The sequence below is a fragment of the Phocoena phocoena genome, chromosome 12 (genome assembly GCF_963924675.1).
Source record: "Phocoena phocoena chromosome 12, mPhoPho1.1, whole genome shotgun sequence".
In the NCBI taxonomy this organism is placed as follows: domain Eukaryota; kingdom Metazoa; phylum Chordata; class Mammalia; order Artiodactyla; family Phocoenidae; genus Phocoena; species Phocoena phocoena.
In genome coordinates, this window is record NC_089230.1 from 47932483 (window position 1) to 47946942 (window position 14460).

The 14460-nt window shown below is 35.8% G+C and overlaps 1 protein-coding gene across 1 annotated transcript in view; it reads left to right on the top strand.

Annotated features, from left to right (window-relative positions):
- REV3L (REV3 like, DNA directed polymerase zeta catalytic subunit) overlaps positions 1–14460 on the top strand; it is a 184669-nt gene that overhangs the window by 143663 nt on the left and 26546 nt on the right. Inside the window, exons 21-25 of the mRNA XM_065888547.1 lie at positions 2392–2510; positions 6939–7080; positions 8602–8846; positions 9780–9888; positions 11730–11936. Coding sequence (XP_065744619.1) covers positions 2392–2510; positions 6939–7080; positions 8602–8846; positions 9780–9888; positions 11730–11936 — 822 coding nt within the window. The remainder of the gene's footprint in view (positions 1–2391; positions 2511–6938; positions 7081–8601; positions 8847–9779; positions 9889–11729; positions 11937–14460) is intronic.

Genomic DNA, 14460 nt, shown 5'->3' on the forward strand with positions numbered 1-14460 from the left:
TTATATGAAGTTTAAAAATAGGCAAGACTAATCTGTAACTTTGGTGAGTATTGAGTGGGAAGGGGCACAAGGGAGCCTTCCAATGTCCTAAAAATTTCTTCATATGCATGGTGGCTACATGGATGTATACATAAAACTTCATGAGTTGTTCACTTTAAATTTGTGTATTTTTCTATAGAAAGTTTATGTCAACCAAAATTTTTAATTGAAGACTCTGGGGAAATGAGGAACAATCTGCAGGAATAAGGTGATAGAGGGTAATAGGGCACAGGTGCTTCCTTATGGTCTCCTTCCACTTTCCTCTTTATTTTCTCAGTTCCCTTGCACTAATTCTCTGATTGCCTCTCCCCATTCTGAATAATTTGTTTCTGAAGTGACTAACCATTGGGTACTGCACATTGACTCTGTGAATGGAAAAATGTAACCATACCTCTATCCACTGATTCCTTTATCAGTAAAATAAACGGCCAAGGACTATAACACTTTCTTCCTCTATCAATTCTGACTTTGATCTACATAATGCATTTTTCCAATGTTTAACTTACTCAGATTGCCTTCTAAAACAAGTAACAAACTCCTAATTCATAGTTTTAGATTCACTGTCAACTTATGGAGTAAATCACTCTAAAGATTGGAACATTCTAAAGGTGGATCATCTTAATTTTAGAGTTCATGTTTCCTTCCTTTAATTTTACTCACAGCTGGGATTATAGGTGACCATTTTTATGCTTCTGTGACACTAAGAGACCCAAAGTAGAGTGGGTGCTATAAGGTTATAATATTTTAGTCTTAATCCAATTTATGACATAGTTCTATTTGAAATAAAATCAACTCAGAACATAGGTCTGCCATCTGCCTCAGATATTGGGGACCAATTTCTAAAATTTAAGTTTAGTTTGAGATCACAGAATCCCCTAGTTAATCCTTATAGGTCAACTTACATGGCAAACTTCAAGTTTTCCCATAATGAGAGAGCTGCAGGACAACATGGTGATCTTTTCTGTAGAGATTTTTTTGATTGTTTTAATGATGATATATACTCTAGCAGAAGTTTAGGTTTGGTCTAAAGTGCTATTCTCTTTATTAGGTAATCATGTAACTACCTGAGATCAGATATTTGGTTCAATTTTCTATGAAACTAAATAGAAAAAATTTTTAAACTAAATTAAAATATTCACTAGCATGTAGAAGAGTCGTTCAAATATGGAAATTTTATAATAAAATGAGTTATTTATTTTTGAGAGAAGTACTCCAGGGCAATACTGATTTTTGTAAAAGAAATGGTAATTTACTTCCATTTACCCCCATAATGGGTTAGTACCTGCTTTATACTGGTGACTTTAGAATAGATAGGTTCATTCCAAAGTTTAAAAGTCCGTGTGTGTGTGTGTGTGTGTGTGTGTCTAAGTGTAAGTACATACACATACTCCGAAGTATGCCACATTCTAATGCTGTTGTTCTGGAGATTGATAGAAATTGTAGATAAAGAAGACCAGTTTTTTGGGGGGTCACTGCACTGAGATGAACTTAACATTCAATCCCTGTTTTGTACTTGCTGGATTGTAGAAGTGGAAAAGAATATATTTTTAAATTGTAATATACAAATGTGAAGTGGTGTTTGAACTATTCCTCAGAACCTCGAGCTGACCTAAGAATGGTGACTGCTGGTTCCTTAATTTCCATTTTACACTGAAATACCTGCCATTGTTTAGACTGCTTGTGTCTTGTAGGTATTTCTGAGAGATCATCTAGCTAGAGGTATGTTTTATGAATTTGGACACTTTTTCAGTATTCTTCTCCCAGTAACACAGCTTTCACCTACATATTTTGAAGATGGGAAACATTCTGTCATTTCTTTTTAATCTTTTGCTTTCGGAATGAAATTGACTCTATAATGTCCATATATTGGGTCTTAGTACTGACATAATTCTTGGGAGCAGGATGAATGCCTGCCTTTAACTAGATAACTCATCCTCGAATCTGTGGGAGCCTGTTAATCAGCATGTCATCCAGGATCAAAAAGTAAGTACGGAAAGAACAAAAAATTAACTTGCTTGACAGTGCTTGTTTGTCAGTATTTGTATTGGCATAGAGTATAAACAGAAGTGATGAGAACTGGGATCTATAAAGTAAGTATTATATGACCAAGTTGAACCTCTTCAGGTCTGATTATTTTTCTAATTAAATATTAATTTATTACAAACATTTCTGTCCAGTAGGCTATATATACATAGTTTTAAATTAATTATGATTCAGTTGTAACACGAATCATTTTTACAAGTAGCTTTCATATCTACTATGAAAAGTTAGAAATATTTAGGATTTTTTAGAACCCAATTTGCATGTAAGTATGAGCATTATTATAATGGAGTTTTCCTTTTCTTTCCTTAGGTGGCTCTAACTAACTACACCTTTGAAAATGTGAGCTTTCATGTTCTTCATCAGCGTTTTCCCCTCTTTACTTTTCGAGTATTATCAGATTGGTTTGATAACAAGACAGATCTATACAGGTAATGTTTTATAACTCTGAAGAGGATAATATCTCTTTTTAAAAATCAGTATTGTTGGAGTATAATTTATATACAATAAAATGCACACGTTTAAAGTATATTGTGCAATGACTTTGAAAAATGTATACACCCTGTAATCACTACCCCAATCAAGATGAAGAACATTTCAACACCCAGAAAATTCCCTTATATAGCTTTGTAGTTAATCTACCTATTCCTTAACCACCCAGGTAAGTATGAATTGAATTTCTATTACTATAGATTAGTTTTGTCAGTTTTAGAACTTTGTATTATTAGAATTATTTACAGTCTACCGCTTTGTGTCTGTCTTCTTTCAAGAAACTCAGCATGTTTTTGAGATGCAACCACGTTGTTGCATGAACCAGAGTTTGTTCCTATTTTTATTACTAAATAATATTCAATTGTATGAGTATACAACAATTTATCCAGTCACCTGTTGATGGACAGTTGAGTTGTTTCTGGTTTGAAGCTATTATGTATTAAGCTGTATGCAGGGCTTTGTGTGAACATACATTTTCATTGAAGAAAGTGCTAAATTGTTTTCTTTGCAGTTCTTCTAGGGGAAGACTCCTGGCAAGAAATTCTCTGTGTTTATTTATCTGAAAATGTCTTTGTTTATCTCACCCTTATTTTTGAATGATATTTTCACTAATCCTGGGGTTGAGAATTATTTTTCTTTCACTGCTTTAAATTCCCTTTTCTCCTGGCCTTCATTATTTCTGATGAGAAATCAACATTTCTTCTCCTTTTTCCAGTGTATGCAATATATATATATATATATATATATATATATATATATATGTATATATTTTTTTTTTTTGGCAAAGTCAGGCTTAATGACTGGATGGCTGCTGCTTTTTTTTTTTCTGTGTAAGGCTTATAGTGGAGGCAGGGGAATTAACTCACTTTTCCTGGTCCAGAGTTAGTCTTTGAGAGTTCCTGCTCTCCCAGGCCTCGAAGATGAGGCTTTCTCAGCATTCCTGCTCTTCCCACAGTGGTGATAGACCTCTGCTTTGTATCACTGCCAGGTCCTGGCCCAAGCAGGTTTCCTGACTCTTCCACAGAGGAACATGGCTTATGCTTCTACTCCTTCCCTAGGAGTGGTGTTTCTTTGCCTGGAATCTATGATGGGAAAGTTTCCTGCCCCTTTCCCAGTGGTAGACAGCTACTGTTTGTTACTTGGTACAAGGCCTGTGGTTGGAACAGGGGAGGTTTCCTGCCTTCCCTCCGGTGCAGCTTTTACTACTACCCCCTCCCAGCCGTAAACATCTTTTGCATCTCTTCTCTTCCCAGAGATAATGGATCTTTGCATAAACCCTAAGGATTGGAGAATTTCTTGCTGGTCCCACAGCAGCTCAAGACTTTGCTTCATATAAGAGAAGGGTTGGAAGAAGTTGCAGGGTTTTATTCCTGTGTGCACTGTCCTGCCCCCAGTCTTTCTTGTGAGCACTTGGTGGAGGCTCGTGGAAAAAGATTTCCCGGGTTTCTAGGGCTCCCAGTGATTCTAAATTATCATGCTAGCCCATACATGACCTTTAAGAATTTATTAACACATTAACAATTTCATTCTTACCTGCTTTTATGGCCGTTGCATCTCCCTCCTGTTCTCTGCTAAAGATGAAATAGGTTATATGTCCTATCTGTTCTTCTAAGGGTTTGTTACCTATGAAATTTATTTCACCTGATTTTTTTATAACCTCAACTTACTGATGATCTCAATAATCTCTATGTATATTATTCTATTTGACAGTGTCCCACAGACCCTTGAGGCTCTGTACATTTTTCTTCAGTCTATTTTCTAACAACCTATCTTTAAGTTTACTAACTTTCTTCTGTCATCACCAGCCTGCTGTTAAGAACAATCAATAGGGACTTTCCTGGCTGTCCATTGGTTAGGACTCTGCACTTCCTCTGCAGGGGGCACAGGTCTGATCCCTGGTCAGGGAACTAAGATCCTGCATGCCCCACAGTGAGGCCAAAAAAAAAAAACAAAACAGAATAACCAATAAATTTTGTATTTCAGTTATTTTTAGTCCCAGAATTCTCATTTGGTTCTTTCTTTTGATAGTTTCCATATTTGGTGGATTTCACCATTGGTTAACTCACTAAGATTACATTTTTCTTTTAACTTCTTGAATATCTTTTCTTTAGATTTTTAGATACCTATATGTTATCTGTTACTAAATCCAACACCTGGCCATCTCTGTATTAGTTTCTGTTAACTGCTTTTTTTTCTTAACTGTGGGTCATATTTTTTTGTTTCTTTGCATGATTATGTAATGGATATTGCTCATGTTCTGTTGTACAGATTCTGGATTTTATCTTCCTCTGAAGCATGTTTATTTTTGCCTAGTAGGCAATTCAGTGATTGGCTGATCACCTTGAACTTGTGCAAACCTGGTTTTTGTGCTTTGTTAAGGTGGATTTCTGAAAAGCCCAAAGTGTTTCCTAAGCCCCTCCAACTTGACAAGACTCAGTCTCCAGATTCTGTGTGCATATTGTTAGTGCTTGGTTTTAGGTTTGTCTACAGTTGGCTTTACTCTGCCTTACTCCTAAGGCGTGGTTTTTCTGAGCTCTCAGCTGGATGCCCAGGTTGTTAATAAGGGGGTAATGAAGTCTCTCCACTCTGGCATGGCTAGACCTCCAACTGCAACACTATCTAACAAGTTCTGTTCCAAACTGAAGCCCAGAGCAGCTACTCTCTAGTAAGCCTCATGTGGTTTCCTCCTGCTCATTTTCAGCATAGCCCTGGGCCAGTTACTCACAGGGAGGCCCCACCTTACTTCTAAATGCTAAGCCTGCCCCTTGCACAGGTGCCCTGTCCCACAGACCCCAGCGGCAGCTGCCTGAACTCTGATCCCTGCGCCTCCTCAGCTTAGCAGTATAGCCAGCTCTGCTCAGACTTAGTGCATTGCACCATGTTTAGAAAATTAGCTCCGTGCAGGCTGGGGCTCACCTCATGAGTTTCCCTTCTCTCAAGGAGCATGGCCCTACATTACCTATTGTTCATTGCCCAAAAACAATTCCCTTGACTCTTTTATCCAGGAGGGCTAGTCTAGTACCAGTTACTCTACTGTAATCAGAACTGAAAGTTCCCACCTCTACTGTTCCTTAGGTTAAAGGTAAAATGGATAGTAATAAGCCTAGAAAATAGCTGTATAAAGAACATAGTCCTAAAATTAATGTATCTGATGTTTGAAATGAATGAAGCTCTGCTTATTGAATTGTAAGGCCATATGATGGTGAGGATAGGAAAGTCTAGCCTTAAAAACAATTTGATATATTTGGGGAAACTGCTTTCTGAGTATGTCAACTTATTCTCCAGTCTCTTTTAAGGAATCTCAAGGAAGTGAAGTGAAATCACAGAAAGCACTGAGCTTATGATCAAAGCCTTATAGAAACAGAAGCTTAGGAGAAGTTATATACCAATAAATAAAATGAAAGTTGATATCAAAGTTAACATTGAAAACTACATTTGGTGGTTTGTTTATATACCCTAGAATGCTCCAAATGTATATTTTGCTACCTCTAATTAGGTATTATCTGGGATATGTATGTTTTTGCCAAGTGAAATCGAGAATTGGACTTAACATATTTAAAGGAACTGAATCCACACATAATGCATTATCTTAAGCTTTACATTTGGCTATATGTATTACTGAAGGATCACATGAATGATCTTAAAAAAATACATATTAAAATGTGATACGGGGGCTTCCCTGGTGGCGCAGGGGTTGAGAGTCCGCCTGCCGATGCCCCAGTCCGGGAGGATCCCACATGCCGTGGAGCAGCTGGGCCCGTGAGCCATGGCCACTGAGCCTGCGCGTCCAGAGCCTGTGCTCCACAATGGGAGAGGCCACAACAGTGAGAGGCCCGTGTACCGCAAAAAATAATAATAATAATAAAAAATAAAATTATTTTCCTGATTTTTCTAAATCTTCACCAAATTACTCTCTTTCCATAAGACACCAGTGCATACTTTTTTTAAGACTGGTATTAACAGTGATAACCCAAAGCCTACATGTTTTTTAAAAGCTTTTAATTGCATAATTATAACTGTATAATTATTGCATCATTAGCAGTGGCATCTAAGAGACAGTGTTAATTTTTTGTAATAAAAATAGAGTAAAATCAAGCAAAATGTTGAAAATAATTATCCTTAGTCTTACCACCTTATCACAAGCATTATTTTAAACTTTACATGTTTTCACTAGGTTTTATGCCCTTGAAATATCTGAAATTTTCTAATGTTTAACTCCTTAACGTACTTTGCTAAAGGCTCGATCATGACTCCCTCCGTAAATAACCTCACTTTTAATAGGTAGTTTTTGACATAATGAAAACAGTACTAGTTTCAAGTATACAAATTTTCCCCAAACGTTCATAGCATGGATTCTCTTTTAACAGATGGAAAATGGTTGATCATTACATTAGCCGTGTCCGTGGAAATCTCCAAATGTTAGAACAGCTGGACCTGATTGGGAAAACCAGTGAAATGGCTAGACTTTTTGGCATTCAGTTTTTACATGTACTGACAAGGGGTTCACAGGTAGGAAATCAATTTTCTTGCACACTTGAAAGTTCTATGTGAATGATATACGTACTTTTGAGATGTCTGAAGTGATTTGATTTTTTTTTTTTTAACTTTGTTACAGCTCCGCTTTTTATTTTTTCTCCACACCAACTTTTTGGCCACTGCTGAGTTTTGCATGATAATAAGAAAATAAATGGCTATGCCCTTGAGGATGGTATTATGTTCCTGAATACCGTCAGTGTGATTAGGGATGATTTGAAAGGCCGCTCAGAACTGGGGATGCGGCAAAGAAAGTCTACCTCTTTTGTTTCACATTCCTACTTTTGGCTGTTCCAACTCCCAGCAGATAACTTTAATATAAAAAAAAAGAAGGAGGATTTGGGAATCAACATAAGTGGGCTGTATCACTTTTTTTTAATGTTAAAGAAAAATGGGAGCTTGGAAGCCATTTAACTCATCTCTTTCTAACTAGTTTCCCAAGGATATAATGAAAGATTTTTGTTTAAATGCCTTGCTGAAAATGGTTTCATGCTTTTATTCCACAAATGTTTATTTGAATACTTCTAGTGTGTTAAATAAACACTGTGCTAGCCATCCAGGATACTACATTAAATCGCTTAGTTTCCTTAACCTCATAAAATCTTTTATTTTAATTATTTTATATCTATAACATCCCCCCAATCTACCAATTCAGTATATATAGCAAAACTAGAGCGCTAACTACTTTGGCATTACCTGTTGCTGTATTTAATTTTATTGCTATTATTAAATAGCTTATAAAGCTATTTATTTTACTTATTTATACTCCCACAAGTTTTAAAAACTATTTGATCTGGCTTATAATAAAAGGCAAAGATACTTTAAAACCACATGAGAAAAAAAAAAAAAAAAAAAACCACATGAGAATACTTCAGTGAACCCATGCTGATTCTTGTGAGTGCTTTCTTTTTCTAAACTATAAACCGTCTGCTTTATAGCAGTTATTATAAACAATCAGTAATTGCTTGATTAATTTTTGTGAGGGACCAGTATTAACCTGACTACCTTTCAGTTTTGTAATCCTATGTTCCTTCTTGGGAAATTGAGATAACATTTACCCATCTCAAGTGTCCTGACCCCCATTCTCTAATTTTCCCAAATTTGTCCAAGATTATTGGCCAACTTTTTAAATGAAATTGTCAAATTGTACAACTGTCTCTTCTACATCTGTTTATTATGATATTGCTATCTTTAAATATTAAAAGAAATCTAATTGTGTCTGTCTTTTCAAAAATAACTTATTGTGTAAGTTATCTGACATATTTTGCAGTTTTTATAAAAGTTATGGGAATAGGAAAAGGACTTACGAAGGGTTCCCTTCTGATACCTGAAAGCCGATTAAATAACCAACATTATGTAACTGTGTTGTAAGAAAAGTCTTACAGCCATATTTTGAAGAGCAAAACATCCCCCAAATGATTTTCACATATTCAAAAGACCAGTATATTTGTATTTAAGTTTCTTCTTCTCTCCCTACTTCTACCTCTCTGCCTGCAGTACCGCGTGGAATCGATGATGTTGCGTATTGCTAAACCAATGAACTATATTCCTGTGACACCTAGTGTACAGCAAAGATCCCAGATGAGAGCTCCACAGTGTGTTCCTCTAATTATGGAGCCTGAATCTCGTTTCTATAGCAACTCTGTTCTCGTTTTGGATTTCCAGTCACTGTATCCTTCTATTGTGATTGCATACAACTACTGTTTCTCCACCTGCCTTGGCCATGTGGAAAACTTGGGGAAGTAAGTTTTTTTTCATATTTACAATTACTTTGTTGTACTTTGTATTTCTTACTAAAATTCGACTTTCTTTGAGTGCCTCTTTGCACATGAGACTGCCCTTACGAGCAAGATGAATGGGCTGTAGCACATCTAGTCCGCTCTTTGTAGTTACCTTACTAATTAATTAACATGGATCACCGTATGACTGATTGAGCATCATGGATGAATAACTCATATGAAGAAGATTGTGAATATGATCAGCCAATTTATCTGTTCCATCTTTGTGTATATCTATGGTCTCTTTTTAAATAAGAGTTATATTTAATTTGTTGGTATAAATCACTTTTCAGTGGAACAGTTTGAGGATTATGATCTTATAACTTCGGCTATGACCTCCTCTTGACTTTTCTTAGAAATAGTTTGTTTTCTAAAAAAAAAGTTAAATTGCCAAATGTTACATTTTATTTTTTCATGTCAACCAAAGTTTTTCCCTTAAGAAATATATAGTCTTCCTTTATAATGGTTTCTGTGTATTTAAAACCAAGTGTTATAGTTTTAGTCTGAAGTATATTCACTCCTTATAGAAAGCTTTTATGGAAATTGTATTGGTAATTCTGTCTTTTTAGTAAGAACAGGAATTTGGAAAAGTTAGTTGCAGTCTTTTTACTTAAGGCTTAAATTTTTCTTCAGGGAACTTAGTGTAAGGTAGTCATATGTTGAGCTGAAATTTGGTATTTTAGTATAGATTTTACCCATGTACTTTAGGATAGTGCTATTTAAGAGATGTTTCTAATATTTGAAGAACTGCTTTTTGGTAACTAAACATATTACTAAGTATATTAATTCATGTTTAGATGTTTAAAAATGAGTTTCCAATAGAATTAGAAAGATTCCTAAAATGGCCTAGAATCTCTGTTCTGTGATTTGAGAAAGTATTTTTTTTTTTCTTAACAGGTATGATGAGTTCAAATTTGGCTGTACCTCTCTAAGAGTACCTCCAGATTTACTTTACCAAATTAGGCATGATATCACAGTGTCTCCCAATGGAATAGCTTTTGTCAAGGTAATACTCTTTTATAAATGAAAGGTATCAACTGTGGCTTAACCTTTGGAGAGCTGATCGTTTAGATGTTGTTGGCATATAATACCAAAAAAAAAAAAGTTTTCAATATCTTAGAAAGTCAAAGATATAGGGAATCTTCCAAGAAATTTTTAAATCATTTTAAAAAAATAGTAATCTTGTTTTGCATGAATTTAGGTTTAAAATCTTTTAAGATTTTAGCTTTTAATGAACTATTGCAAGAAATAAATGTGCCTATATACCTTCTGCCCTTTATTAGAATCTGGCAGGCTTAAGTAGCTATTTTATGATCACAACAATGTTAACTTATAAAGATTAAAATTGCCTTAATGTGTATACTTTACTAATTGTTTTATATACTTTAAATTAAATTAAGACTGCCTTAGAAATGATATTCTAATGTATTTATTGATTGTATTTTTTAAGAAGATACCCAAACTAATAACAGAGTCCCTTTTTTCTCTCCTTTGTCTCCCCTCAAAAGAAACTAAAAAAGCCTCATAAATGAATAAAGACAAATAGGAAGAGATCTAGGAGAAGATTATATTGCCTCTCATATGCCAACTTCATTCCTTTCTTTTCTATTTCCTTAGCAGTGAGTCTGTACTAGAATCGTGGGATGGTAGGGTGGTTGGTGGTGGTAGCATGGACCCGGCTAGCCCTCAAATTCATTCTGGTGTACTTAGCAAAAGTATCATCGTTCTCTACCAGTAAGAGGATGCTGTGTTTAAAGAGTACTATAAAATTAGCCATTTAGATATGAGGAAAATTTTTACCAAGTGAGTTCATGATATATTACATTTTGGAAAATATTACATTTTAACATAATAACATATATTATGTCTTAATATAAACATTATGGCTGCTTCAGAAGGTACACAGAATGAATTAGAGGTTACAATATGTTTTCATTGTCACATATCTAGCAGCTTATTATTTTATCTCCCTTTAACAGCATTTTAAGAACTTGCATCTACATTTTGACCCAATGTGTAAAGCTTAATGAAAACTAGATTTTTTAATATTCAGGAGTGTGATTATCCTATTCCTGAGGTTTTAATTGTTCAGTCCAACATGCATTACCTTGCACGTGTCTGTGAATCATCTTCAGAGTTAATACTGTTTTGTGGTTTTCATTCCTAGTGGAGTTCTCATAAATTCTCCCTAGTCTTGATTAATACGAATGATTTTTTTTTTTTGGCATCAACAAATTTTATCACCTCACTATTCATCCCCTCTTCCAGATTGCTAATAAATATAGGCCGGAGGGGATGGCTTAGTGGTCTAAGCATCAGATTTGAAATACCTAGAGTCCCTGGAACTGCAGGTTTGAATGTCAGCAGAGTCAACCCAGCTCTTCATTCTTCCAAGGTAGATAAATGGAGTTCCATGCAGATTACTGTGTGGGGTCATTAGGATGAGATCTTTAAAAACTGAGGTTTGTTATGAGTGATACAAATCCCGTGTGTCTTTCTGAAAGAGTGGGGGTTTGGATCAGAGTTTTGACAAAATTTCCCTCTGAACTCATTATATGGTCTCTTATGTACTAGTTGGCATCCTCCTCCCTGGAGGTCTCTGAACTCACATAGTAGTGCTACATTAGATTTATAAACATTACAGGAACGTTTTAGGAGAAAAGTCCTCTTCAAAAGAAAGAAAATGTGATGATTTTATATTGATGGCCACTCGTCCTGTGGCCACGCTATTGTTCGTATGTTTCAATTCATGACAGTTGGCCATTGTTATACTTTGTGCTTCCTTCTTAATTGTCTAAATCTATAATGTTTAAGGGATTTAAACATTCTTGTTTTCCTTTATGATAGCCTTCAGTAAGAAAGGGTGTGCTACCAAGAATGCTCGAAGAGATTCTGAAGACTAGACTGATGGTGAAGCAGTCGATGAAGGCTTACAAGCAAGACAGAGCCCTTTCACGAATGCTCGATGCACGTCAGCTAGGACTTAAGCTGATAGCAAATGTCACATTTGGCTACACAGCTGCTAATTTTTCTGGGAGGATGCCATGCATTGAGGTAAGTGATATAAGTCTATAGTTTTTTTCAAAAGAGACTAAAGCAGCATTAAATGAATGCCTATTCATTAAACCATTTTGTTTTGAAACTTTAGACAAAAGGGTTTCATTTCCATAACATAGGATCAGTTTTTCTCAAACCAGGACTTATATATTGATATATACATATTCTTAGGAATTTGTGTGTTTTCTCTGAGAGCTCTTTGTGTTTTGTTCAATGATAATTTTAGAAATTAGCATACACATATTTCTGCATAATCTGGATGACCCTATTGTAACCAATTACTGACATGAGATTTCAGTGCCGCCTTTACAGCATTGTTTACAGTAACATTGGTACTAAATAATTCCTTTTAATGTATTGATAGAGGTCTGATGATAGTTCAGTTGTCTTCTCCAAATGTCAGAATAAAAGCAATCATTCCATATTTACTAGTGTACCAGTAGATATAAAGCAGAACCTTTCTTTTGCAGTGGTAGTTGCAATTAAAAGACACTTTTCATTAAACAAGACTGATTTCTTGTTATTTACTAAATTAGGGTGTTAATTTGACATGAATACAGTATAGTATGACAGAGTAATATAATAATTTACTAATGGTTGGGAAAGGAACAGAGTAGGCTTGTTTGCTTGATGATCTTTTCATGCCAGATGAAGGGTAGAGCATTGTGGTATACCATATTTGCAGTAGTTCAATAAGGGAAAAGCAGTGGAAGAATCAAGTTCCCACAGAGCTCACAGTAGGCAAAGTAAACTCCAAAAACCTGTGCAAGGGACTTCCGGTTTCATGTCCAACATGTAAGAAACTGAAAGTCTCTACTCTGTCCTCATACCAAGTAAGCTGAACAGACAGAAAAATCAACAACTCTTCTTAGATCTGTCAGAGAGGTGAAGTCACAGGGTAAACTGCTGCCTCCAAAACTGAAGAGACCAACAAGTGTATACAGAGAGTCACAACTTACCAGAGCAGAAATTAAGAGCACAAATCTCTGTGAGAACCAGTGCCATGGTAGGGAAAACCGAACTATAACTGATGAATTGCTGGAGGCTCAGGGTGGACAAATCTGAGTGATAAAAACTCCAAAGGACCCAGTCATCAGGGTCCCCACACTTTTGTGAATTTTACCTCTAGGAGCTCAACCAGGTTCTAACAGTGAATATCAGAAAAAAAATTCCCTTGTGCTTCTGGCACAGAGAGAGGAAAAGAACCATTTTGAAATACACCAGCGCATTCTGTTTTTAACAGAGTCTGCCCTGAGGAGAAACTATTTAACCAGAGCTTAACCTGCTGGAGTTTTATCAGAGCCTAACTGACCTGGAGAAAGGGAAATATCCAGCTCCAACTGCTGTAGCCTTCTACATGGAAAAAAAATACTGCAGCCCACTCTAGTCATCCTGTCCCACCAAAGTGGCGTGAAAAACTGAAAATCACATGTGAAGTCTACAGTCCAGAGGCACAGGTTCACTGAAAGACTGAGGCCTACTCGTAGGACTAAGGAGCCCTTCCCCTCCCCCGACACCTTACCACCACATTACTAAAGGCCTATTTATAGCAGTTCCGTTTACCCAATACATCATGTCTGGCTATCAAAAAAAAATTGCAAGACTTACTAAAAGCCAAAAAACACAGTTTGAAGAGACAGAGAAAGCATCAGAACCAGACTCAGATAAGGCAGGGATGTTGGAATTATCAGACTGCAAATCTAAAACTATGATTAGGATGCTAAGAGCTCCCTCCAATAGCTAAATTAGACAGCATGCAAGAACAGATGGGCAATGTAAGCAGAGAGGTGGAAATTCTAAGAAAGAACCAAAAAGAAGTGCTGGAAATCAAAAATCCTGTAACAGAAATGAAGAATGCCTCTGACTACTATGCTGAACATGGCTAAGGAAAGAATCTCAGAGCTTGAGGAAATCTTAGTAGAAACTGCTAAAACTGAAAAACAAAGAGAAAAAAAGACTGAAAAAAGAGATATCCTAAAACTGTAGGACAACTACAGAAGGTGTAACATACATGTAATAGGAATTCCAGAAGGAGAAGAGAGAAAGGAACAGAAGAAATACTGAAACAATAATGACTGAGAATTTCCCCAAATTAATGTCAGGCACCAAACCACAGATCCAGGAAGTTCAGAGAACACCAAACAGAATAAATGCCCAAAAAACTAAACCTAGGGACATCATTTTCATACTGCAGAAAATCAACACTAAATTAAAAATCCTGAAAGAAGCCAGAGGGAAAAAACACCTTGCTTATAGAGAAGCAAAGGTAAGAATTATATCCAACTTTTCCTTAGAAACCACGCAAGCAAGAAGAAAATGGAGTAAACTATTTAAAGTGTTAAAACTCTTCAACTAGAAATCTGTACCCTACAAAATTATCATTCAAAAGTGAAGGAGAAATTAAGATTTTCCTCAAAAATTGAGGGAATCTGTTGGCAGTAGACCTGCCTTGCAAGAAATGCTAAAAGAAACTCTTCAGTGAGAAGGAAAATGATAATAGGTCAGAAACCTATATCAATAC